Genomic DNA, 27975 nt, shown 5'->3' with positions numbered 1-27975 from the left:
GCCACGACAGTACGTTTTTAATATTATTGTCAACAATTTTTTAACTTGATATGTCCTGTATTGCAGGCACTACAAAATGGTTCAGAACAGATTTAAGGAAAGTGGGAAAACTTTTTTCTTTTTCTTTTTTTTTTTTGTATGGGGGTTAGGGGGTACAGACAACTTCTTTAATTTTAAGATTCGTAATATTACATGCATTTATACATAATTGTTAATTTTAATATTGTCGTCATGTACAGTAGTCATTTTAGATGTTGTTAGGGGGGCTAAGATGCCCATTGTCATAAGAGTTTAATCTTTTCATTACTATATTAGCACACAATCAATTAAGAAGTATGACTTCTCAAGCTCAGGGGAGGAGTTGCCTCTGCCCTCCCCAAACGACGCTTCTGCAAATACATCCAGCTATAAGCTCGAAGGAAAGAAACTTAATATTTCATAACCAGTATTGTAGAAGCTTAGTTATTAAATTAAATTACATATTCCCGTTGTGTTAGTAAAATCTTGTTGAGTAGTAAAAATATTTTGTGATATAATAGTAATAAAAAAGAATCCCTTTTAAAGACAGTCATATTGTAACCCTAGGCTTGGTATACAAACCCTCACAAAAACTACACATAAAAAGTTGCAACTTTATTTCGCATGTAACAGAAAGTAAACATTTATTGTCTTCATAATTCTTTCATACTTATGTGTATAGTAATAACAAGAATGAACTGAACCAATCAAAAAACAGTAAACGATATAATGTATAATAACAATTAGTTTCATGGCAGAATATAAAATATATTGTATTTTACACAAGCAAATACCTGAGATGTCCTTCTTCCTCTCATGTTTTCATTCTTAAATGATGTAATCAGGGGTAAAAGTGGATCTGAAAATGACGTCAAATCGTCCCCTGTGCCTATCTTTGCCCATTGAAATCTTTTAGGAAATGGGGGACACCAGATATTTTTTGGAAGTGGGGTAACGGCGTCATCCCGCCTTCCCCTCACTTTCACCCCTGGATATCACTATTTCTCGTTAAAGTAAATGTAAAGTCTCAACTATTATTAATACACGGCACCATGTGCCCAGTAATTGCCCAATGTATTTTGTAAGGAACAACAATATTCAAAATAAATAAATCAAATTCAAGAGGTGAATATTCAAACTTTGTACAAAGAGAAGTTGAAGAAATAATCTATGCAATTTTTTTAATACTTAGATTCTTTCATTGTTGAAATTAATTAACTGTACTCATCCGAATCAGTCCCAATAATGAAACTTTCAGCTTTTAGCTTTTAGCTGCTAAAAGTTTCATTATTGGAAGTAATTCGGATGAATAAAATTAATTGATTTCAACAATAAAAGAAGCAAAGTATTAAAAAAAATGCATAGATTTTTTTCTTTATCTTCTTTTTGTACAAAGTTTGAATATTCCCCTCTTGAATTTGATTTATTTTGAATGTTATTGCTCCTTACAAGACACATTAGAAAGGCATGTGGTGCCATCTGCTGATTATTAGCGATCCTTTAAAGTCACCTTAAAATTAAAATGAAGTGTACACATACATCTTACATAGGTGCACATATGATTCATATATTGAGGTATTTTTCAAAAATATGGATAAAAGTTAAAAATATGGGTAATAATACATTTTATCAGCATATAGGTATGATATATATTTTTTACATATCAGCAATTATTCTGGTTTAAGGCATCTCGAGTAATATAAGAAAATGAAAGGACTAAAATATTTAGTTACTTTACGGTTCGGTATGTCTAAACCAGGAGTCGGAAACACTTGAAATAGCCTATTTGACGTGATAGCCCTTTCTGTTTAGTGGTAGGAGTGGTGTGGTCCAGAAGTGTGAAGTGTTAGACTGACGATCCTGACGTGAAATCAATTGGTGATTCAAGTTCCTCTGAAAATTGCGAGTCCTCAAAATCCTTTTCATTCGTGTTCATGTCGCATTGCATAAGATTACGTAGAAGACAATGGAGACAAGTATTCCAGTTAACGCATATTTTAAAAAATGGTTAACGCTTCCGCTTCTCGTGCACGAGTTTCCTCATTTGATTTCCAGTGAAAGTCCATTGAATGCATTACGGTGATTTGGATTTCATAGTAAACTCGAGGTGCATAATCTCGCTTTACGTAACCTCGGTTTTGAAAAGAGGCATTAAACTTCGATAAACAAGCAAACTTTATCGTGCTAAAGTCGCCCTACACTCTGATCTTGCGTATATCCCTAAACATAAACCAAACTTTTTAAATAATAATAAATACTATCCATACAAATTAACGAGATTCAATATTCCATCTTGAATCACTGCTGATCTTCAAATAAATATTACTACTAATTACTATTGGAACAAATAAGATTTTTTTCTAAATGTTACTTGTAAATTACACCGCAAACTGAAAAATTGGTTTGAGTGCAAGGTACGGGAAAAGTGAGGTATTCCGATCCCTGATCTAAACCCTATTTCTTTCATTCTTTCGTACATGCGTTGTTTCTGCCGTGCTTCAGAAGTATGTATTTTTTCCACTATTAAAGCTACTGTACATACAAATTCCATCAATGTAAACGTTAACTTTCAGAGTTAGTTAAATCTTAAACTTTGCATGAAGCTGGATAGGAAAGATGCGCCTTTAGGATTCATATCATCGTCGTCATCATAAGGTTCTGGCTTAAAGTCAGGAACGGTGAAGGCGATTTTTACTCCTTCGCATTTGTTTTTCATGTTTTGGCAGAAGAGTTTCTCCAGTGTGGCGGTTTTGATGATTTCAAATCCTTTGTTGCCGCCAAATGTAGAGGGTTTCCAATATTCAGGACTGTTGATAGGATTGGTCATTAAGCCATTTATGGAAAATGGTCCGGCGATTGTAAGTCCTGACTCAGTCAATACATTTCTTCCAATTTTCTCCAACATCACACCTAGAAAGGAAATTTTAAAACTTAATTTGACATGTAAGCACTGTATCCAATAATTTAAATGTGCATTATATGAATCATGAATATATATATGACCTTCACTATGCATATTTTCAGAATACATAAGCTCATATACTGTATGTAAAAATTAACGGTATTCAGTGCCAAGGTCATATTTATTTCAGCCAATTTATTTACGTAATGAATTATTTTTCTGTTTTGTTTGAAATGAACTGGAATTCTAATGGTTTGATTTTACCGACTTCTTCAAATCGGTTGCGTTTTGTTTGCCACGACTTGATTTTCGTTTGTTTGCCACGCTTTTGCCATAGTATTTGCATTCCGATCTTATCATATCTCATTATCGTGAAAATTCACACACATCTGGTGTAAAAGGAAGAGTTGCCAGGCACCCCTGTTTTCTATCCTTTGGAACAAGTGGTAAATGTTCTCGCCTTTGGGACGACAGAGGTCTCATTAGACTAGCTGCTGAAAGAGAACATTAAGCTCCAATCATATCAACATAAAACATCATTAATATCACAATAGCTTAGTAAATTGATGTAATTGCATTTTCTCTTTTAACGGAGTTCTTAATATCATCTCCTGTTATATAATGTTCTGTTTTCCGTTACGCTACGCGACTAAAGAACTGCGTTTCATATACTTACGAAAAATGAAATGAAATATTTCAATTTTACGTTCCATTCTTATGTCGTGTAAGGTAAAGGATATAGCAATGATGTGAATGAATGAAAAATATTGTAATGAAGAAAGTGTATTTACCTTTTCCATTGTTTTGGTGTGTAATATACGAGTGAAGTGTTGTGTTTAAGGATGTACGAGTGTATATACACTCGTGCTCATAAATTAAGGATAATGCGGATACATGGTGAAACAACGCTCTGGTGGGCGGTTTTCGGTTGGAAATCACCTTGGGGTATGACCAGGCGGTGCATTTGACCATTCGGTGCGGTGCATACTGTGCGGTCGTCGCACGGTGGCGGTGGCAGCAGTCCAAATACGCAGAGGTGTGTTGGTGCATGTCAGAGTACGGTGCAGCGTGTAAATGTGCAGATGTTGTCAGACGTGCTAATGGTGACTGTGTGTTGAAAATGGCTCAAAGAACACATATTGATTACGTTATGAGGGGTAGAATAATAGGGCGACTGGAGGCTGGTCATATACAGCAGGTCGTAGCACGGGCCCTCCGTATACCACAAAGTGTGATCTCAAGATAATGGCAACGATTCTAGCAGACAGGAAACGTGTCCAGGCGCTACAGTACGGGACATCCACAGTGTACAACACCACAAGAAGACCGATATCTCACCATCAGTGCCTGCAGACGGCCACGGAGTGCAGCAGGTAGCCTTGCTCGGGACCTTGCCACAGCCACTGGAACAGTTGTCTCCCTACACACAGTCTACAGACGACTGAACAGATATGGTTTATTCGCCCGGAGACCTTCAAGGTGCATTCCACTGACCCCTGTTCACAAGAGAGCCCGTAAAGCCTGGTGTCAAGAACACAGTACATAGTCAATGGAACAGTGGTCCTAGGTTATGTTCACGGACGAGTCCAGGTATAGTCTGAAAGGTGATTCTCGCCGGGTTATCATCTGGCGTGAACCAGGAACCAGACACCAACCCCATAATGTCCTTGAAAGGGACCTGTATGGAGGTAGTGGTTTGATGGTATGGGGTGGGATTATGATTGGTTCACGTACACCCCTCCATGTCTTTGACAAAGGAACTGTAACAGGTCAGGTGTATCGGGAAGTCTTGTGCATCAGTATGTTCGCCTTTTCAGGGGTGCAGTGGGGTCCACCTTCCTCCTGATGGATGATAACGCACGGCCCCACCGAGCTGCCATCGTGGAAGAGTACCGTGAAACAGAAGACATCAGGCGAATGGAGTGGCCTGCCTGTTCTCCAGACCTAAAACCCATCGAGCATATCTAGGATGCTCTCGGTCGACGTATCCCTGCACGTCTTCAAACCCCTAGGGCACTTCAGGAACTCCGACAGACACTGGTGCAAGAATGGGAGCTATACCCCAGCAGCTGCTCGACCACCTGATGCAGAGTATGCCAACCCGTTGTGCGCCCTGTGTATGTGTGCATGGTGATCATATCCCATATTGATGTCGGGGTACATGCGCAGAAAACAGTGGCGTTGTGTAGCACATGTGTTTCTCAACTTATCACCAATACCGTGGATACCGTGGATATCACCAATACTGTGATACTGATATGTTCCGTTTGTTCGTATGTTGTGTTCACTATGTGCCTATGCTATTAGCGCCAGTTTTGTGTAGTGCCACGTTGTGTAGTACCACAATCTGCAATTATCCTTAATTTTTGAGCATGAGTGTATAATAAAATTTAGTAAATTGAACATAATTCTAGGTTTTAAGTTTATTTTGTATAATTGAAGTGTGGATTGATTCTAAGTATTGTTGTGTTTTGATGTGTTCCAAGAAAGTGAAAACTGCACCTAATGGCAACGAACATATTTCAAGAAGTTGCAAAAGCAAATATTTCTTTAAATGTCGTAGCATATGCTTGTAGTATTTACTGCCTTTCATTTTCTAAGAGTAATAACATACATTTAATAGCATGTGTGGAATTAAATATTAAGTTTTTCATTAATCCTCAGTTTCAATATAACTTTTGCAAAACAAGCATCATTATTCATTACTATGATTAATATTATCCTTTCTATTTATTTGTTTTGCAAATTTATTAAATAATCTGATTACACAATCTTCCAGACAGAATTTTAAGATGTTCATGAGCAAGGAATCAAATCTCTTCTTACACTTTCGTTGTTTAAGAGTACAAAGGGCCAGGGCCGTGCTGGGATACTAATCAGGGCGGTGGACAAGTCTACTAAAAGGGCGCCCATACAAACGAGAATATATATATATATATATATATATATATATATATATATATATATATATATATATATATATATATACCGGGTGCGTCATTTATAATGTCAAACCTTGATGACGGAGAAACCAAAAGAGAGAGAGAAGCGAAACTTTGCACGAAGCAACTATACAAAGGGGCACATTGGTAGACGTATTTCTTGATATCACCGGATGAACAGTGTTGCCAACCCAATATAAAGTTATGATTTTTTAAATGGAACGACCTAAATTGTATTTCATAATTTAATTCAACACTAAAAAGGAAGACGAAAGATATGCCACCCGCAGGTCAGTGTTGCAAACTTCTCGAGAAATAACGTTAAATATGTGTCACATTTAAACGCCTTTTGCACACACAGGGAGTGAGGTACACACTAGTTTTGCACAATAATTTAAATATTGGCCAGAACGGTTTAAATTGACACCAAGTTTAGATGGGTCCGTTAAACAGTGTTGACATAACAGAAAAGACAAAAGTCGTGTTTGGATATGGTGCAATAACTCGAAAAAGGCCATAAGTACATTACGGTTTAAAATTTATAGGACAATTTGGTATGTCATAAGAAGCATTTTCACGTTTATTTGAAGTCGATAAGTCAAGTACTTACGGAGATATTCGGAATTTTGTAAAAGCTGAGAATTTTGCGCTGTAGAAGTTGGTAACGCTGTCTCAAATTCCCACTTTTCCCTCAACGTTGAGGAATTCGTAAAGAAGTGGTTGAAATAAAAAATAAACATTAATAAACACACATACGATGAAAAAGAAACTTTTTTCAGTACTTTAAATGACTACTTAAGCGTAATTTACTGGATATGAAAAAAAACGTAAGGAAGTAATAGGACTTCATATGACAAGATAATACAAAGACGTAGAAGACATGTAGATACCTAGTAGCTACTTTAACACGATGAAAATATTTATCCTCTTAAAAGTTTGGGACACCAAAATCAAAACAATCCAATACTCGCACCACTAAACGATACAATAGGTCAAGCTGCTTTACTGTGACAAATCTGGATTGAGCTACAAAGGTATGTATCATGTGTCTGAAAGATTTGCACATACTGATATGTAGGGTTACCACACGTGTTCTTTTATGAGTACATGTACTGTTTTTCAAGGTATTCACTTTTCTACCCTCTCATTTTGAAGTGGAATATTCTTTTGTACTTTTTTTTTTTTTTAAATAATGTGTGACTCCTGATATTCTGAATACTTTTTCCATGTATCTGTTAACAGGAATTGGTAACATGCTGGTAATGTACACAGTGAGTATTGGATTGTTTTGATATTGGTGTCCCAAACTTATAAGAGGATAAATATTTTCATCGTGTTAAAGTAGCTACTAGGTATCTACATGTCTTCTACGTCTTTGTATTATCTTGTCATATGAAGTCCTATTACTTCCTTACGTTTTTTTTCATATCCAGTAAATTACGCTTAATTAGTCATTTTAAGTACTAAAAAAAGTTTCTTTTTCATCGTATGTGTGTTTATTAATGTTTGTATTTTGTTTCAACCACTTCTTTACGAATTCCTCAACGTTGAGGGAAAAAGTGGGAATTTGAGACAGCGTTACCAACTTCTACAGCGCAAAATTCTCAGCTTTTACAAAATTCCGAATATCTCCGTAAGTACTTGACTTATCGACTTCAAATAAACGTGAAAATGCTTCTTATGACATACCAAATTGTCCTATAAATTTTAAACCGTAATGTACTTATGGCCTTTTTCGAGTTATTGCACCATATCCAAACTCGACTTTTGTCTTTTCTGTTATGTCAACACTGTTTAACGGACCCATCTAAACTTGGTGTCAATTTAAACCGTTCTGGCCAATATTTAAATTATTGTGCAAAACTAGTGTGTACCTCACTCCCTGTGTGTGCAAAAGGCGTTTAAATGTGACACATATTTAACGTTATTTCTCGAGAAGTTTGCAACACTGACCTGCGGGTGGCATATCTTTCGTCTTCCTTTTTAGTGTTGAATTAAATTATGAAATACAATTTAGGTCGTTCCATTTAAAAAATCATAACTTTATATTGGGTTGGCAACACTGTTCATCCGGTGATATCAAGAAATACGTCTACCAATGTACCCCTTTGTATAGTTGCTTCGTGCAAAGTTTCGCTTCTCTCTCTCTTTTGGTTTCTCCGTCATCAAGGTTTGACATTATAAATGACGCACCCGGTATATATATATATATATATATATATATATATATATATATATATATATATATATATATATATATATATATATATATATATATATATATATATATATATATATGAAAGAAAGTATGGATGCCTTTCTATATCAAAATCACCACCAAATTTGTTTTAGTATTAACGTAAATAGCTAATTTGTGCCTCCTAGACTTGATGACCCTAACAATGTTTTTGTAAACGGTATAAAATTATGCAGGTCATCGTTACGGAGTTTCCGCCATTCCCCATTCCCGTTCCTCTTGGAGTTCGAATATTGGTTTAAGAAACTTTTTTCAAATACTATCATTCTGCGATTTTCCCTCAGTCAGTGACAATGTTTCGCGACCATACAGCACAACAGGCATGATTATCGTTTTATATTTTAAGCTACAAATTCCTCAACAGAATTCGCGACAACAAAGGATTTTTAACTGAGTAATAACACGAAATCCCTGCTTTCAGTTGCCATCAATTTTTTTTGTGATTATGGTTTTGGTCTGTTAATAATGATTCTAGATATTTGAAAGTATCCACTTTGTCGAAAGAAAATGTTATTTGGTATTTTAACGCATCCATAAAATGCAGTATTACGATCCCGACAAACTTCCATTTATTTAGTTTTCTCTGCATTTACTTTTAAGCCCATATCTCTGCAAGCGTTAAGTAAGATTTTTGCATTCCTTTCTATTGTTCCATCATACCCTATTAAATTTACATCATAAGCATACGCCATAACCTGGTAAATACAATTGAGCTCTAGGACCTGATTCCTGTCTTTGATTTTCCTTATAGTGTTCTCCAGAACAAAGTTAAATAATAATGGCGACAGTGCATCTCCTTCTTTCAGTACATTCTCAACGTGAAAGCTCGTGAACAAGAATTTTCTACTCGAACCTTACTTTGGGATTCATTTAAACATATCTTAATTAATCTACCTTTTTTGGTATTGCAAATTCTGTAAGCATGTTGTACAATATTTCCCTCCTACCCTAGTCTAAAGTCAATAATTGATGTGCCAGAATATTGTATTCCCATTTCTTTTCAAGTATTAGTTGAATAGTAAATATCTGGTCGATAGTTGATCGATTTTACCTACATCCGCTCTGATAATCTCCAATAATTTCATCTGTGTATGGAGTCAATCTTGCTAACAGAATGTGTAAGAAAATTTATTGGATGTTGACTGAAGAGAAATGTCTCAATAATTATTAAATCAGTTTTGTTGCTTTTCTTCTGAACTGGAACAATGATTGATTCTTTTCACTCTTGGGGCAATTCCTCCTTGTTACAGATAAGGAAAATGAGTTTGTGTATCTTGCTCTATAACCCTTCCCCCAGCAAAAATTAAGTCATCCAGAATTTTGTCTACATCCGGAGATGTGTGTTTCTTTAATTTTTTAATAGCGATTTCTTTTTTTGTCTGGTTAGGTTCTGGAATATACGGTTATGCTGCATGCATTTCACTTTCTCCACGCACATTAATTTTTGGCTATGTGCTAAGCAAATCGTCAAAGAAATCTTTCCATCTATTTAAGATGCTATTCTGATCAGTGAGAACTGTTCCTTTAGCTTTCTTTAATAAATAAACACGAAGTTGATAGCCTTTCTTAAGTCCGTTGATGCATTTATACATGTCCGGAATGTTTTTAGTTGTTTTTACTGTTATCATCAAGTGAATTAAATTTAGCGTTCGAAAATCGCGTTTCTTTGTTCCAAAAGTTTGGAAGTTTTCCGCCAGATGACAGTGAAATTTTATGTAGTAATTTCGTTCGGATTTTGTAGCCAACGCTGTTTCTTCTGTTTTCTCTTCTCTGCTACTTTAGTGCATTGCTGGTTGAACCATGCTTTATTCCTACGTATTTCTGCGTTTCCCAATATTTATTTTGCTGGAATCTTAATGTTTTCTCTAATTTCAACCAAGTATCCTGAACACTAGTGCACTCCGAACCTTCTAAAATCGAGAATCTATTCGACACTTCAATCTGGCTCCCCTCTCACCTGACTCTCCTATAATTTCTTTAAATTAAACCGCTCCGTTTTCAGATATTGAATATTTCCTTTATTCAACGATATTCTCTCTTTTATTATCATAATCAACTCTTCTGAACGACAGAACATCAATTGTGCTAGACTGTTTTCTTCTATCTACTAAAACGTGATCGATTTGATTATGTGTTTTTCCGTCTGGTGAGGTCCAAGTATATTTATGAACGTCGCGATGTGGAAATTTTGTAATCATCACAATAAGGTTTCTGGATGTTGCAAACTTCAAGAGTATAACGCCGTTCTCACGACCTTCCTTATGCAGACATTTATTCCCTATAATCGGTTTGAAAATACCCTCTCGTCCTAGCTTCGCATTGAAACCGCCTAACAGAATTTTCATATGGTATTGCAGGAGATGATCAAATACCCGTTCTATTCTTTCGTAAAAACTTTATTGTCATCCTTATTTTCTGTTGGGCACGTACGGTACATTTAAAACAATAATATTACACCACCGACCCTTAAGCGAAGTAAAAGAAAATCTATCATTAACAAATTCAACCCATGTAATTGGTGATATTACGTATTCGTTTGTGAATGAAAAGCCCTGATCCTAGGTGGTAGTTTTTAATTTGTTCCCCGTAAAAGAAGGTAAAATTTCCCGACTTGACTCCTCCATTTGCTTCTCATCTAACTTCCTGATATCACAACTCATTCGTTACACATTTTAACGCGCCTGCCCTATAGAGACTTCTTATCTTCCATGTTCCAATTCTCATGTCGATTTTACTTTGCTGAGTTCGTGCCCTGATCCGAGGATTCTGCGAATATATCTGAACAAGTCTTTTTTTTTTTTTTTTTTTTTACAGGGTGAGTTGTTAGCTTTACACCAAATCCCCAAGCTGGAGGATCACACCTTGTCTGTCTGCGACTGCTTATTCATTATATTCTCAGCTAACCTCTATATCCCAGAGACCTTCTCCTCGATCCACAACCTGAGGACGCGCCGTGTCATGGTGACAGGAAGACCACATTTTACGGAAATTAATATATAAGTACTGATTATCCGAACACTGATTTAAAACACACAGGATTAATCAATATGCTCGGATATATGGATGCATATTAAGACTGTGAAACCTTCGATGCCGTAAAAATCGTAAATTAGAGACTAGTGTCAGTGTAGTATTTCATGAATGCATCGTACGTTTGACTATCCGAACTATTCTTGATGTATCGCGTTGTTTCGTTTTATAGCTACATAACTTGACAATATTTTTATACTCTTTACCTGTTCTCTGCCAATAGCAACTGTATGAATTTATAATACAAAACTGAAATACAGAAGAATAAAGTTTTAAAAATGTGGTATTTCGCAGGGTATTTGATGTAAAGGGCGCCTTGTATTCTTCACAGCTTCTTTATTAACAATCACTATTTGAATTTATTATATAAAGCTGATAAACAGGATAACTAAAACCACTTATCTATAATGTGATGTTTCGTAGGGCGCCTTATGTAAAAGGCGCACTGTACCTGTCACGAGTTCTTTACCAATAGTAACTGTATGTATTTATTGTACAGAACTGTGGTATACAGAAGAGTAAATAAAATCGTTCATCTTTGATGTGAACTCGCAAGGGCGCCTAATGTAAAGGGCGCACTGCAACTTTCACGGATTTTTTTACTAATAAAACTGTAAGAATATATTACTAAAAACTTGTACCTTTATTTATACTGTGATGTTTCGGAGGGCGCACCGGGACACGTCCCGGTGTCCCGGTGGGCCAGCACGGGCCTGCAAAGGGCTAGTATCTACTTGCGTTGTTCTTCTCAATTTACTTAATAAACTATTATATACGATATACGGTATTTTAACTGAAAATATAGTATCCTATTAGTTATACAACCTTTCGTCAAACAAAATGTTAGAAACAACCAGGAAAACTAACATTTATATACAAATATTCAGATCATGTCTTGCCCCCTCACTTTTAACGTCCAACCGCCGCCACTGGTATTTGGGAAATTAACTCTTTATTCAAGACTGTAAAGTACTGTACTTCTACTACTCTTATTACTACTACTACTGCTACTGCTATTATTATTATTATTATTATTAATATTATTATTATTATTATTACTACTACTTCTACTACTACAACTGCTACGAGCGTCAGAGTTGACATGTCTGGTGGTACACTCTTTACAATCTAAGTACAGAAAAAATCGAAGAAATACTAGTTATTATGGCCAGTCTGCGTAGTCTGGCCAGTAGAATGCATTCACATCTGGTGCTAGAGGTCGTCGGATCGATCCCTCCTCGTGTTATGTGAGCTTTGTGGTGGACAAACATCGTGAGCGTGGGAGTTTTTGGATTAGCCCGTTTTCGTCCACTGTCTTCATTCCACCAATTCATCCATCATCATCCATACGTCTTGAGCCGTAATTGACTAAAGAACATATGAGAAAGTCAAGTCCTTGACCTACTAATTAGAATTTGTTCCGCTACCATTAGACCACGGAGACCGAAACCATGAACTAGCGTGTTCATAAGATTAGCGCAATTTGTAGTAATGTTCAATTAGCACGGCAGATTCCAAATCATATTACATGTTCCTGTATTCTTTATAATTCGATGCTACAATAATAATAACAAAAAACAATGATCAAATAAATCACCCAGACCCCAGGATCGATGAAGTGTTCCTGGAACGGTGCGTAACAAGTAAATAACAGAGCTATATGACGGAATGCGAGGCAGTAAATCAAAACAAAATCCACACATATCATTGTTGATCAAAAAATACCTCAAAAGTCCCCTGAATGAAAAATGTATAGATATCAGCTATCAAAAATGCCTCTTAACATCACATATAATAGAAGGGATAGTTGATATTAAGAAAATGAAAATATAAGGTTTCCTAAGAAACCAATAGTGCAAAATGAACATCGCTTTGCTGTATGTCCTTGTACGCATCGAATAGCACGGAAACAGATTCAACAGTTTCAGGCTTTAGAGCATTTCTCTGTTCCTGAGTACTAAAATCTCTTTCAGTAGACGCACTAGAAGCAGGGATGACGAGATACTGACGCGTTAATTTACACAATTTTGGTAATGTTTGTTCTTGTTGCTTCCACCACTGCAGTATATCTAGTTCTCTTACACATGATGACATGTTGAGGTAGATGTCTACTTCATCATCAAATTCACCAGAGACTGAATGTCTATCTTCCCAATCCATTAGTTTATTCTTCTTGGTAGGTGGTTCCAAGTTATGCCAACTAGCATAAAGGAGACGAGAAATAAATGAAATAATGGAGTAAATAAAGTGGAAGGAAACAGGAGAACGCCGCGAACCCCCCACACGGTGTTTGTCCACCACAAAGTTCACTTGGCGAGAGCTCGGATCAAACCAGGGACCCCATACACCAGAGGTGAACGCTCAACCACTGAGCCACCGTTCCAGGAAAACCTAATCGACCCTGGCGATTTGGTGATTTATTTGATCATTATATTTTGTTATATTTGTAGCATCATACTATAAACAATACATGAACATGTAACACCATTCGATATTTGCCTTGCTAATTCAACATTACTACAAATTGCACTGATCTTATGAGCACGCCAGTTTATGGTTTTGCCCTCCGTGGTCCAATGGTAGCGTACCAAATTCTACTTACTAGGTCAAGTACTTGACTTTACCATACGTTCTTTAGGTAACTACGGCTCAGGCTGAATGGATGATGATGGGATTAATTGGTGGAAAGAAAACAGTGGGAGGAAGCGGGACCACCCCAGAAACTCCCATGAACAAGATGTTTGTCCACAACAAAGCTCACATAGCATGAGCAGGGATTGATCCGACGACCTCTAGCACCAGATGTGAGTGTTTTTTCTATTGAGCCACTATTCTCCCTCGTAGATCAAGCATCGGTTCACATTCTACGCAGACCGGCCATAATAACTAGCATTTCTCAATTTTATTCTGCACTTAGAAGGTAAATTCTGTACGACCAGACATGTCAACTCTGACGCGAAGTCGTAGCACTTGTAGTAGTATTAGCAGTGGTCGTAGTAGTAATAGTAGAAGTAGTAATAGTAGTAGTAGAAGTAGTAATAGTAATAGTATTACCAGTACATCACAGTCTTGAATAAAGAGTCAGTTTCCCAAACATATTACGATTAACATAGGCTGACAGTAAGACTGTACAAATACGGCAAAAATAGAGGTAGTGGAGGACATTAAAAAAAACAAATAAGCTGACAACATTAGTTTCCGAACCGTCTTTCAGAGTATCGGGCCGAAATGTGCCCGGCCCGGTCCAGTTTGATATTACTTAAAACGGGTCGGGTCGGGCCGGGCACCGGGCCGAACCGGGCGCGCCCGGCCCGTGCAGGGCTCTGTTTTATATATCTGATCCTTCATCATAAACTGCAGTTCTTTTGTGTGTGATTCACAGTGTTTTACAAATATATTTACCCTAGTAGCGTCCATTAGCAGTTAGTAAATTTTGTTCAGCCTATTGACCGCATTAGAACAGTGAATTAATAAAGTAATATTTTCTTTTTAATGAATATTTTACTTAATGCATCGTTATTTCCAGGGTGCGAATTACCGGGGGATTAGGGGGATTTCCCCCTCAATCAGATTTTGTTCCCCCCAAAGAAGTCACCTGAAGTATCCCCACCGGGGATGCTCGCTTTTCCCCCCCAAACTATGCTTAGTATAACGTCAAATTTCACTGATTTTTGTCATTTCTTGTAAGTTTAATCTTCTAGCTGTATTTCGAAATGAACGATGTAAACTATTCAGTTTTGGTCATTTCTACTTACCACCTAATTACCCACTATTTTCAACGTTGTTTAGTTGAACTTACTAGTATGACTACGGTTGTTACCTGCAACCGTACCTTCGTACCCTTCAGTTCGTCATTGTTGGTGATTTAAGTGTACTAATTGCGTATAACAAAGTCACACATGGATTTATAAATGCTCTTAACAGTTGACCAAGAAAAAGCAAAGAAATAGCTTCTTCCACCACACTTGGCGAAGTTCGGACATGTCATATTCATCCTCTACATTTGTATCGATTATCATCTTATTTTAATTTCTGTTATATTTCATTTTCCAGTGTATTCTTTGTTAGCACATGGTCCTCATTCCCTCGTAGTTTGTGTGTATGCAACTCAAAAGTGGTAATTAGCATAGTAATCACCGCCTTTTACAGTTTACGGAAATGAACTTTTAAAACTCTACTCAAATCTGAGATATAGGTATTCTCTGGTAATTATATGTTAACGTACACGCTGGGGATGCGACCGTAGTGAGGAGACATGTTAGTGAAGGTGAATAAGCGCATAATTGAAGATTTGTTCCAGCATTTGTTAATATGGCTGGTTCTCCGTGTCGTCGGTGTCTGTATAAGCACTTCAACTGGAGTGGGCTTTTTAAAGTTAACCCTTCATTTTTCCATCTTCCTTTTCGCTCTACAGTTTGCTGTCCACGCCAATAATGTTCTCTGAAAAGCTTCAATGTAATGTTTTACTTTATTTGAATAACGTAGCACATAGTGAATCAACTCATCTGTAACCTAATAGTATGGTAATTGCAAGTGTTGACTTCCTGAGCTCCATCACAGAATCGATATTTGGATTTAAAAAAAAAAAAAAAAAAAAAAAAAAAAAAAAACGTGAAGAGCGCAGCTTTAAAGGGGAGTAGAAGCACAAGCTCGAAATTTGAATTGAGGGTTTTTAAATATTTGGCCTTCGATTTTACTTTGATGCCAGAAATCGGGACAGCAACAATCCATTTCTTGTATGATAAGCTAATACCTAGATTTTTTTTTAAAAAGGAAGTCCGGTGTAACTGATAATTTTAGTGGTTTTCATAACACTGAACAAGGTTTTCTTTTGTAAGCTGTGTGTAATAACGCGAAGTGGAAGATTTCAATATGAATGAATAATTAACATAAGCTTGTGATCATGGCTATTGCTCGGGCCGAATTATTAAGTAAATAAACCTTAGAGAGCTACGGGGACAACAGTAAGTACAACATTTAAACACGTTCAGAAAGGTTAGGTGGTGTGTGTGTATGTCAGACAATATACACGTACATAGTTATTGTCGGTAGATTTATTGAATTAATAAATCTCTTATTTATTTTTCAGATGTCATTTTTATATATATGTGTGTGGGAGGGGTAAGGAACTATTGTCTCATTTTGAATTATTTCACTTTAGACTTTACGTCCTCTTGGTCTGATTTTATCCCCCCAATATAGATTATCTAATTCGCACACTGGTTATTTCTGAATTTGTTTCATAAAAGTACATTTTGTTTAGCTTATTACCTATTAGCTTTCATTTGTAATAGTTTTAAAGATGATGAGGTCTGGTCATGTTTCTCATCAACTTGAGTCACTTTTGTAATTATAATTCTTATTAAAGATTTAAATACTGAATTACGGTATATTTTTAATATATTTTAATGTATTTCACTTTTTCGCAAAGGAAAGGTTAAAATAAACAGAATGTTCGGGATTACCCTGACCACTGGGGCAATCCCGAACAGAGGTACATTTTTATAACATCTCAATTATTTGTTGAAAAATGTTACTTTTGACTTTCCTCTGTACTTGAGTAAACGGGGAAAACTACAAGCTTTCTATACATATATATATATATATATATATATATATATATATATATATATATATATATATATATATATATATATATATATATCCAGTAGCGTACGCAGGAATTTATTTCGGGAGGGGTCCAAACTCAATATGAGGCTATTTTATATTAAAATTTCTAAAGTTATCCCTAATTGAGGATAAACTTACACAAAAGTAGAAATTTCGAGGGGGGTAGTCCGGACTCCCAGGACCCTCCCCCTGCGTACGTCCCTGTCTATATTTATATATATCTATATCTATCTATCTATCTATCTATCTATCTATATATATATATATATATATATATATATATATATATATATATATATATATATATATAATAGTTCAGGCGGTCGCAAGAATAGGAAGTTACAAATACGAACAATAACACAAGTATATACATTACATTACGAAGCTCAAATTTGATGTCATATAGCCCTTCTGCTATTTCTAACTCGTTTCTGGTATCCCGCAGGAGGCTTTCTATACTAATAGTACAGGAAGTAGAATTTATGAGCCGAGAAGCATGAAATAAACTAATGTCCATAACAGCACATCCCATTTGGTTCATACTCCTAGGCGGCTCCTATTGGAACCTTGTCATCTGTATTCTGTACAAACTGTACGTCGTTCATGAAGAAAATTATAAATCAGAAGTAAAATGCTTCTATCGATTACTGAAATTTATGTACAAAGCTCAATCTTCTGAGACATTTTCTCAGGTCACCATCTTCTGTTAGATGATGAAGTATGGACTGTCATCAAGGGCATTTGGAGAGTTTATAATCAAACAAATTATCTCGAGTGCTTGAACTCACCTTGAATAAAGGGTCTTTCCTAGTAAGACAGTGAAATCGGCCCTTGATCCAAATTGGGTTGCTATTCCCAAAAGGTTACCCTTGACTTAAAACTACTCCAAAAAATTTTTGACTCCCTACCCCCTCCCATTTCCGAATTATCGTATCATACATGCACAAAATTGAACATTTTTAAGTTTTGGTGGGGTGGTCCAAAAATGTTGAAAGTTTCACAGATTGTTGATACTATCTAGATGCAAATGTGCAATTTTTTCAAAACTATCGATTAATACTTTATTTTTTTGCGTGTTAAAATTTTCAAAAAAAAATGTACAAAAAAATTGGGGGGACACGTTCCTGATTTTTTGGTTAAAAATTTTGTTATACCCTTATGTACAACATATATTTTTTTCAGGACCTGAAAGTGATGGCAACATTGTCAAAAATAAATAAAACTGAAGACAAACGTGTTTATCGCAGTTTTTCCACTATTTTAGGGCCCTCAGGGCGAAAGCCTCTTTAAACAATTCTTTGCCAAAGTTCACAATTTTCCTTTCTCTTGCGTCCCTTCTGCTTGTGTCGTTCTTTGGCTGCTTCGATTCTGTCCATTACGGAATGAAAACACCAACTATGTGTCTGTTACAGTGCTTCTACTTTTGCAAAGTTAAAACCTCGCGTCGGTTCCTCGTATCTATCAGTGCTTGCCTCAGTAGTCGCACACAGTGACGCCCTCTACCGGTAGCGCTCTCTACCGCGCAGGGCGCCCACAGGGGGGATGTATGGCCAGTGCTTAAAGTGAGCCGGTATGAGCCGGTTATGCATCCGAAAGTTCGAAATTCGGCCGGTATGGCATACAGGTAAAAATTACATTTAAATTGTAATTTACGTACAGAAAAGAAAAGATTTTACACATAGAAATGAGTACGACGTTAGCATCGAGTCAACAATATACTATCAAATACATCGTTCTGCTGCTTCGAAAGAAGTAACAGTTCCCTATCATCCTATTCAATTGCAGAATTTGTGCTCTTGATTTTTTCAACATTTGGGCGAGCAATCCACTCCCCTTCAAAAAATTTTAACTACCGTACCACCCGCCTAAAATGTTTAACCTAGATCCTCCTCTGTCTCTTCTTTAAATTCGAAAGGATTATTTTAACATTATCTGGACTTTTGTGTTTACAATTACCAGGTTGTCCCAAAAGCTCTGCATCATACATGAAGGAAAAATAAACACTAATATGAGAAACAAAGACAAACTTTTACTTAGAAAAATACAGGCCATCATGTTCGATGACCTTCACAAATGTTTGGGACAACAGTTCAATCTGATGGCGATACCAGTTGGAAGGTTTAGAATTAAAAAACTCGCGACAGGCAGCTTACGCTTCATCATATGAATTGAATAGCCGACCACACACGAAATATGAAATAGAGAGAGAGAGAGAGAGAGAAAGAAAAGCGGAACAAATAATAATCTGAGGGTGCAACATCTGGACTATAGACAGGACGAGGTAACAACTCAAACACGTTAAGTTCAGCCAGGGTGTTGGTCACATTTAGAGACCGATGACTCAGAGCATTGTCAATTTGCAGCAATAAGCTCTTCCTCTTGTTAATGCCGGATATTTCTCGTTCAGAATGGCATACACTCGGCGTAATTGTTCAGAATACAGTTCACCCGTTACAGCACGACCCTCTGGAACAAACTCGAAATGAATTATCCCGTCAATACACCACCAAACACACAGCATGAGTTTTTTCCCCTATCTGTCTTGTTTCACATTGTCCAAGGGTTCCTGTCCTCTTTTCGCCCACTGTTTACGTGTGTGAGGGTTTTCCAAAAACACCCACTTATCTCCTGTCACAATTCTCCACCAGAAACAAAGATCACGCGGATTTTTTAAAACAAATTCTAGCAAATTGCCACTTCGAGCTGGGCCTGCTCCTCTTTCAGCTCATGAGGACTTCGTCGGGCAGTTTATTGACGTAATGCATGGCATGCAATCAACGGTTTCCTGTCTATTTGGATGTCCAAACTACTCTTCCTAATACTCACGTACTCGATTGTGGTTCAGCAATCACAGCATCTTGCAGAGGGCCGTTAATATCCATCGGAGATCTACCCTTACGAGGCTTAAATCACCCGAAGTAAATTTTGTGAACCAACGGGTAGCTGTCGATCGATCCAGTTCCTTTGTTCTGCTCTGTTCTGCTGTCACTGTTATAAACGACAAAGAACGCCGTACAAAAAGCACTGCATTTCCTTGTCTGTCCGATTTGCGTGATTTTTGGATATGTTTTAGCTGAGGACCCCAGATAAATTGTTTACATGCAGCCAACTCCCTATGACAAAGCTTGTGACCTTCAGAGGTCACCAAAAGTCACATCGTTACGTGGACTAACCTGATTTGCCGTAGCTCAGTATCAACATCCGTTGTGTGACCTTTGGTGATCTCTGGAGGGCACAGGGTTGGTCATAGGGAGTTGACCCTATAAAAACAATTTCCCGGGAGGTCCTCAGCTACAACATATCCAAATAAAAAAAAAAAAAAACAACATCCAAATCGGACAGACGAGGAAATGCAATGCTTTTTGTACGGTCTCTTTTCTTCGCTACAGCTTTTGCAGTTAGTCCTTTTTTTCCATAAAAATCGTAGCACAGCTCGAGTTGAAATTTAGTCTTTTAGTTTTGCCTCCCATTTGGGTTTACAGCAATGCTCGCTACACACGCAGTACTTACCTTCACTTGATACCACGAACCTATCCTCTATGCTTGCCAAAAGCTTTCACTGGTGGCGCCACCTATCCTTCCAAAGTTTTACCTCATGCAGGTCAATGTGCTGATGGTGCAGGACTTCCGGGACAGTCTGATTAGAGGTCTGCAAGAGCTCGGGCCGTGAATTTTTAAATATACAACCATATTTCTCGGGCCTAACTTTGTAAATATACTGTACAACGACATATATTGCACCATTCTTTCTGAAGAACTTTCAAAGCACATCTGGAAAATTAAACCTCTAATTGCTCTAAATAAAAATATAATTTTGCGTTAATTATTAAGTTTCTGTAATTCGGATTTATTTCGGGCTCATTTGATTATTACAGAATCTCTTGCCTAAATGCTAAAACATATTTCGGACGCGGGTCGGGCCTCACATTGTAAAATCAAAGGCCGGGCCCGGACTAAAACTTCAGGCCCATGCAGATCTCTAAGTCTGGTATAAGAAAATTAGTCTTGACCACAATACAAAACGAGACCAGAAGAAGCTTTTGAAAATGGAAATAATAATTAAATACTCGTGGATTACAATACAGTGCAATACAATGGAATAAAACGGAAAACAATATTCATTGAATACTAGGCTGATGATAATGGGGAGTAAAACATTTACATATTAGTCTTCACTCACTCACTCACTCATTCTCTTTCTATAGATTTTAACCTCAAAAACGGTGCAAAAATGTCAGGAGTAGAGATACTTTTTAGGGTTCTGTCAAAATTACTGCTCTAAGTGGTCATATTTGTTCCATACCGTCACCTCATCTGATGTCACTTTAAGCACTGTATATGGCGCAAGCTGCGCCATTGAGAAAAATTTTGGGGGGGATTTTACTCTACTTTCGAACTAGCAATTTCACTGTCGGGATAGCATTAAAACACGAAGCTAATTTTAAAAAAATTTTCCGGGGTGAACCCCCGTACCCCCTGCTTCGATACTCGATGAATGAAGTACCGCGCAAGTAGCCGTATGAAAGCAAAGGTTAGTTCGTTTTAAGAGAGAAGGGCCGCCCACAGGTGAGATGAATGGCGCAAGTTGTGCCATCGAGAAAAAAATTGGGGGGAATAAAAAAATTGGGGAAGAATTTTACTCTAATGTCGAATAAGTAATTTTGCTGTCGTCAGAATAACATTGGAATACGATGCGATTTTTTTTAAAATCTCGAGAATGAATCCCCCTACCCCCTGCTTAGAAACTCTATGAATGAAGTACCGCGCAAGTTGCTATATGAAAGGATGGCGCCAAGTTCTGGTGAACAACAGTTACACACACTCAAGGAATCACTTTCAAATTTAGATTTGAAACTTGCCTATGTTGTCTGTTGAAAATTATAAAGTAGTTTGACATAATTGTGAGCTAGTGGTAACCATACAGACAACTGCCAAGTTTCAAATCTAAATTTGAAGTGAGCCAGTGAGTGTTTGTAACTGTTGTCCACCTGAACTTTGCGCCTATTTTTGTGATTTCAATTCTTTTTAAATCTACTCGTACTTGGCTCTTTTACAGCAATATATTTTGTTGGATATCACTTCTTTTTGTAGGTTAATTTCGAGGATAACATTTTCTTTTGGTATCAAACTCAATAACTTGTAACTTGCGTCTTACTTTTCATGTACAAGGGAATTATATCAATATTTTGTAAAGAAAAAATAATACTACTAATTGTAAAAAAAGAATACCTGTGCCATACACAGTGTGTAGAAGTTTTTATATCCTTCAATATCCTTATAGAACATATTTAGTATTGCACACTACCAAGACTACTAATAAAATTAATGCCATTTTTATAATTACTACTGCCCCTACTAGATACTACTACAGGAAATATAAACAACAACAAAAATAACAATTACTAGTACTATAAAAACTACTGCTACACTGGGCAATTGTTTTTAGAGGACTTGAGTTTTGAGGGAAGAGATTATTAGGTTTGGGGGGAGTGCGCCATCAGCTTTGGGGGGGGGATGGGCACCCCTGCTACCGCGAACTGTGTGTAACTGTTGTGCAACAGTCGGGTGAAGTGGAAGCACTATTGCGGAAATACATTTGGTGTTTCTGTTACGAAATTGCCACCTCCAAAGTTTGTTCCCGAATTACTAATTACGAGTACCATTCTTCGTTTAAAGGAATCATTTCGAGAACCGAACTTGTGTTTACAGATTAAAGGTGGCTCGTTTACCATCTGTGTGCACCCAGGAGGAGTAACATAGTTGAATAAACAGAAAATAAATAAAACGAGCCCCCCCCCCCAAAAAAAAATCTATTCAATATACTAAGATTGGTTTAGATGCATTGGATTTAAATAAACTTCAAAACATGCCCAAAAAACAACAACAAAAAAAAAACGCCTTTATGGGAAGATAAAAAGAAAATGACCAAGGATTAATCTATAGTAAATCTTTGTTCATACTAAGAGAAAAAAACGTTTTGGATTATTTATTTGAAAGTAATGAATCCAGCCCTTAAAAGGAGAGAACCATTTATCGCGCATATCCCCCAATATTATCGGAAGAGTACTAAAGAATCGCGATTTTAACTAAATCATCAGATTAGTTTAATTTCGCCTCCTTCATGAGGCGTCAATCGGAACTCGAACCCCCAACCTCTCCTCTTTCTAAAGGAGTGGCGTGGACCAAAACCTGTTTAAAAAAACGGTTCAGCGACTTGATTTGTATCCCCCTTCACACAACCCTCTTGCAGTGTGGCACAGTTTACAAACCAACAATTCCCGTAACCCCCCAGACTCTTCCCCTTAAGAGAGTTGTGGTCTGAAAATAGGTTACAATTATATTTGATGCATCCTGGCGATACAGCCTTCTTGCTTCACCATGTTACTCTTTAGTCGCCTCTTTGGCCGAGAAATTAATAAGAACTTCAGAAAAAAGATTATGTTCCTTCTTGGACAAAACCCTCTGGAAACCTCCCCCACCTATGATTCTCCTGCTCTTATATAGGAGTTACAGACAACGGTTACCAGCCAGATGCTTGGTTTAAAATATTTTAAAATTAACGAAAAAATATTTTTAAAAAGGCAAGATTAGCGTTCGTTTCTGGCTCTCCCCTGAGTGAGCTGTTAAAAAAAAAAAAAAAAAAAAAAAAAAAAGAGTCCTGTTTCGAAAAGAAGGAAACTGCTGTTAGTTAACAAGCTACAGAAAACAAAATTATACAAAGACAAGAATAAAAATATAGATTATATGAACTCTAATAATAATTTATCCGGCCGTGATTTCTTTCTAAATCTATATTAACTAAAATACAATATACAAGAATAATAAACAAGATAATAATTACAAATAGTAATAGCAGCTCCCTAAGAGGGGACTGCAAAATGAACACAATCAAAGCAGCCGAAAAACGACAGAAGCAGAAGGGACGGAAGAGAAAGGAAAATTGTGAACTTTGGCAAAGGATTGTTTGAAGTGGGTCCTCACTTTGAGGGTCCTAAAATGGTGGAAATCTGTGCGAAAAACACGTTTGTTTTCAGTTTTATTTCTTTTTGACAATGTTGCCATCACTTTCAGGCCCTGGAAAAAAATATATGTTGTACCTAAGGGTATAACAAATTTTTAACCAAAAAATCAGGAACGTGTCCCCCCAAAAGTTTTTTCTACAATTTTTTTGAAATTTTCAACACGCAAAAAATAAAGAAAATATTAATCGATAGTTTTGAAAAAAATGCACATTTGCATCTAGATAGTATCTACAATCTGTGAAACTTTCGAAATTTTTGGACCACCCTCACCAAAATTTAAAATTGTTCTATTTTGAGCATGTATGATACGATAATTCGGTAAGGGGAGGGGTAGGGGGTCAAATTTTTTTTAGGTAGTTTTAGGTCAAGGGTAACCTTTTTTGGCTAATAGCGACCCAATTTGAATCAAGGGCCGATTTCACTATCTTACCAGGAAAGACCCTTTACTGTGGCGTTAAAAGCCAATAGCGCAACAATCCAATAACGTGTTTGGGACAGTTTGTATTGTATGTGTTCTGTTTATAAATATAATAGATTTGATTGTTATAGTATGGCCATTTGGCAATTCTCAGCTTATGAGCCGATTTTGTATAAATCTTCACGATTGTGATATAAGATAATCCAGAGAGAACAATACCGTGGCAAACAACACCAAAATCGAGTCGTGGCAAACAACACGTAATCTTCAAATCGACTGAAATTTCAATGGTTTCATTTTATTGCTTTCTTCCTCAAATCTACTGGAACTAATGTTTTCATTTTACTGATTTCTTCAAATCTACTGGAATTCTAATGGTTTGTTTTACTCATTTCTTTAAATCTACTGGAATTTTAATGGTTTCATTTAGTTGGTTTCTTCTTCAAATCTACTGAAATTCTAATGCTTTGTTTTACTGATTACTTCAAATCTACTGGAATTTTAATGGTTTCATTTAGTTGGTTTCTTCTTCAAATCTACTGGAATTCTAATGGTTTGTTTTACTGATTTCTTTAAATCTACTGGAATTTTAATGGTTTCATTTAGTTGGTTTCTTCTTCAAATCTACTGAAATTCTAATGCTTTGTTTTACTGATTACTTCAAATCTACTGGAATTTTAATGGTTTCATTTAGTTGGTTTCTTCTTCAAATCTTCTGGAATTCTAATGGTTTGTTTTACTGATTTCTTTAAATCTACTGGAATTTTAATGGTTTCATTTAGTTGGTTTCTTCTTCAAATCTACTGAAATTCTAATGGTTTGTTTTACTGATTACTTCAAATCTACTGGAATTTTAATGGTTTCATTTAGTTGGTTTCTTCTTCAAATCTACTGGAATTCTAATGGTTTGTTTTACTGATTTCTTTAAATCTACTGGAATTTTAATGGTTTCATTTAGTTGGTTTCTTCTTCAAATCTACTTAAATTCTAATGCTTTGTTTTACTGATTACTTCAAATCTACTGGAATTTTAATGGTTTCATTTAGTTGGTTTCTTCTTCAAATCTACTGGAATTCTAATGGTTTGTTTTACTGATTTCTTTAAATCTACTGGAATTTTAATGGTTTCATTTAGTTGGTTTCTTCTTCAAATCTACTGGAATTCTAATGGTTTGTTTTACTGATTACTTCAAATCTACTGGAATTTTAATGGTTTCATTTAGTTGGTTTCTTCTTCAAATCTACTGGAATTCTAATGGTTTGTTTTACTGATTACTTCAAATCTACTGGAATTTTAATGGTTTCATTTAGTTGGTTTCTTCTTCAAATCTACTGAAATTCTAATGCTTTGTTTTACTGATTACTTCAAATCTACTGGAATTTTAATGGTTTCATTTAGTTGGTTTCTTCTTCAAATCTACTGGAATTCTAATGGTTTGTTTTACTGATTTCTTTAAATCTACTGGAATTTTAATGGTTTCATTTAGTTGGTTTCTTCTTCAAATCTACTGAAATTCTAATGCTTTGTTTTACTGATTACTTCAAATCTACTGGAATTTTAATGGTTTCACTTTATTTGTTTCTTCTTCGAATCTACTGGAATTCTAACGGTTTGATTTTACTGATTATTTCTCCAAGTCCATTTAAATTAGTTCTGTTTTTCAAAATGATTTTAAGCTTTCTTGTGGCTATATGGTTAACTTACGTGCCTTATTGTGAGAACCTGGGTTCGTTTCTCAGTGGGAGCTCATGTGATTCGAATCTCTCAAACTGTAGACCCACGTCTTATATAGCCTCTCAGCTGAAAGGGACGCTGAACTTTAACGAACCAATCAAAATAAATTTGCATCATATATACATTTAATATTAATGAATTAAATTAAAATTTTAAACAATAGTAGTGTGTTACAGTATGTTCCACATATAAATGGCCATTTTGCACTGGGCTCACTCGAGCTTGCAATGATACACTTCTTTCAATTGGGCTCACGCTCACTTCTTTCAACTGGGCTTGAGCTCCCTAATCTCAAGTGTGTCCACTTTCACTCGAACTCGCGCTCACTTCCTTCAATTGGCTCGCGCGCACTTATTTCATTGGGGCTCGGGCTCACGCTCAATTATTGAGTCCGATTCTGATTGGCCGCGAGTATGAGTATAGTCCCACGCAAAGCAGTTTGGTTAAATGGCGTAATATTTTCTTAATTAATATTGAAACCGGAAGAAGTAGCAGATTTCAGCCATTTCCGATTTTAGTAGGGATGGCCACAAAGTTCCGGTTCTCGGAGATCTGCTTTTCAGAACCGGTTCTGGAACCAGTTCCGGATATGGATCCGAAAACCCGGTTCCAGATCTGGATCCGAGAACCTGGTTCCAGAACCGGATCTTAGGAACCGGTTCCAAACCTAGATCCGAAAAATCGGTTCCGGAACCGGATCTTCTCGAACCGGATCCATTCAGACCCGAAAACCGGTTCCACCAGGAACCGGTTCTGGCCATCCCTAGATTTTAGTACAGTATAGAGATGGACTAGGTTCTTCGGACGCTTAATCGATTGTAGAAAATCGATTCTTGCTATCTATTACTGTTTTTACTTTATAAATAGACATTAAAACGGAAGTGGTTAATTCCTGAAACTTCTTGTTTGAATAAAGGGTTAAGAGAAAAGATGGTAAGCCTAGTTTTAGAACTTTAAATTGATTTAAAAAACACTTTTCGCTATCTTGAATCCTTTTTGCTTTATGTAAAACAACAATGAAACCAAAAGTTGTAGTGAATTTATATCAATTCCAGTTTTAGTAAATGGTTATGGATAGAGACAAAATGTACAGTGTATTCTTCGGACCGTTAATCGACTGCAGAAAATCGCACTGCTCGCTACCTACTGGCTTTCTTGTTCTTCAACAATCAACGTTGACGGAAACAATGCCATGCCGTGGAAAATCAGCGCCCGGGGCAAGAGTATACGACAGCGCTCCCACACATACGTATATTCCAAGTTATTTTTACTCTTTTCTCCCCGCTCCACCCTCCCCATGGCACGGTACTGGACAGAAATGTTTTTCTCCACTAACAAACTTGGTTGCTAACTTGAGATGTTCTTCTCCTGGACGAACACACGGATAGAGAGTAAATATGTAAAGAAGCTTTTGATAAACCAAACTAATAATATATAATCCTTTGTGGTGCCCTTGTGTTGCGGAAGGATTCTCATAACTTACAGATGAAATTAGGTGCATTTCGCCAGCCCCCCCACCTTGAAGTTTCGAAAAAAAACCTATGCCAATCGTTTGTGCTACGTTTGTGCCGGAATGTACCGCAAAAATTTTCGTTTCTACCACTTCCGGTACGAAGTTATAAGGGTTTTAAAGTGGGGGGGCTGGGGAAACGGCAGCCCCCCCACCTAGGAATTTCGAAACTAAACCTATGGCAATCGTTTGTGCTACGTTTGTGCCGGAATGTACCGCAAAAATTTTCGTTTGTACCACTTCCGGTACGAAGTTATAAGGGTTTTAAAGTGGGGGGGCTGGAGAAACGGCAGCCTCCAAACTTGGAATTTCGAAACAAAACCTATGGCAATCGTTTGTGCTACGTTTGTGCCGGAATGTACCGCAAAAATTTTCGTTTGTACCACTTCCGGTACGAAGTTATAAGGGTTTTAAAGTGGGGGGCTGCAGAAAAAGAAGCCTGCAACCTTGGAATTTCAAAACAAAACCTATACCAATCGTTTGTGCTACGTTTGTGCCGGAATGTACCGCA

General features: G+C 36.7%; 1 protein-coding gene across 1 annotated transcript in view; it reads right to left on the bottom strand.

The window, feature by feature from the left end:
* Positions 1–134: 134 nt before the first annotated feature.
* LOC145689197 (prostaglandin G/H synthase 1-like) overlaps positions 135–27975 on the bottom strand; it is a 49231-nt gene continuing 21390 nt past the window's right edge. Inside the window, exon 4 of the mRNA XM_081763331.1 lies at positions 135–2928. Coding sequence (XP_081619457.1) covers positions 2594–2928 — 335 coding nt within the window. The 3' untranslated portion in view covers positions 135–2593. The remainder of the gene's footprint in view (positions 2929–27975) is intronic.

The sequence above is a fragment of the Thermobia domestica genome, chromosome 7 (genome assembly GCF_964235325.1).
Source record: "Thermobia domestica chromosome 7, izTheDome1.hap1.1, whole genome shotgun sequence".
NCBI classification, from domain to species: domain Eukaryota; kingdom Metazoa; phylum Arthropoda; class Insecta; order Zygentoma; family Lepismatidae; genus Thermobia; species Thermobia domestica.
The sequence above is the reverse complement of the archived record's forward strand: the minus strand, read 5'-3'. Positions and strand labels throughout refer to the sequence as shown.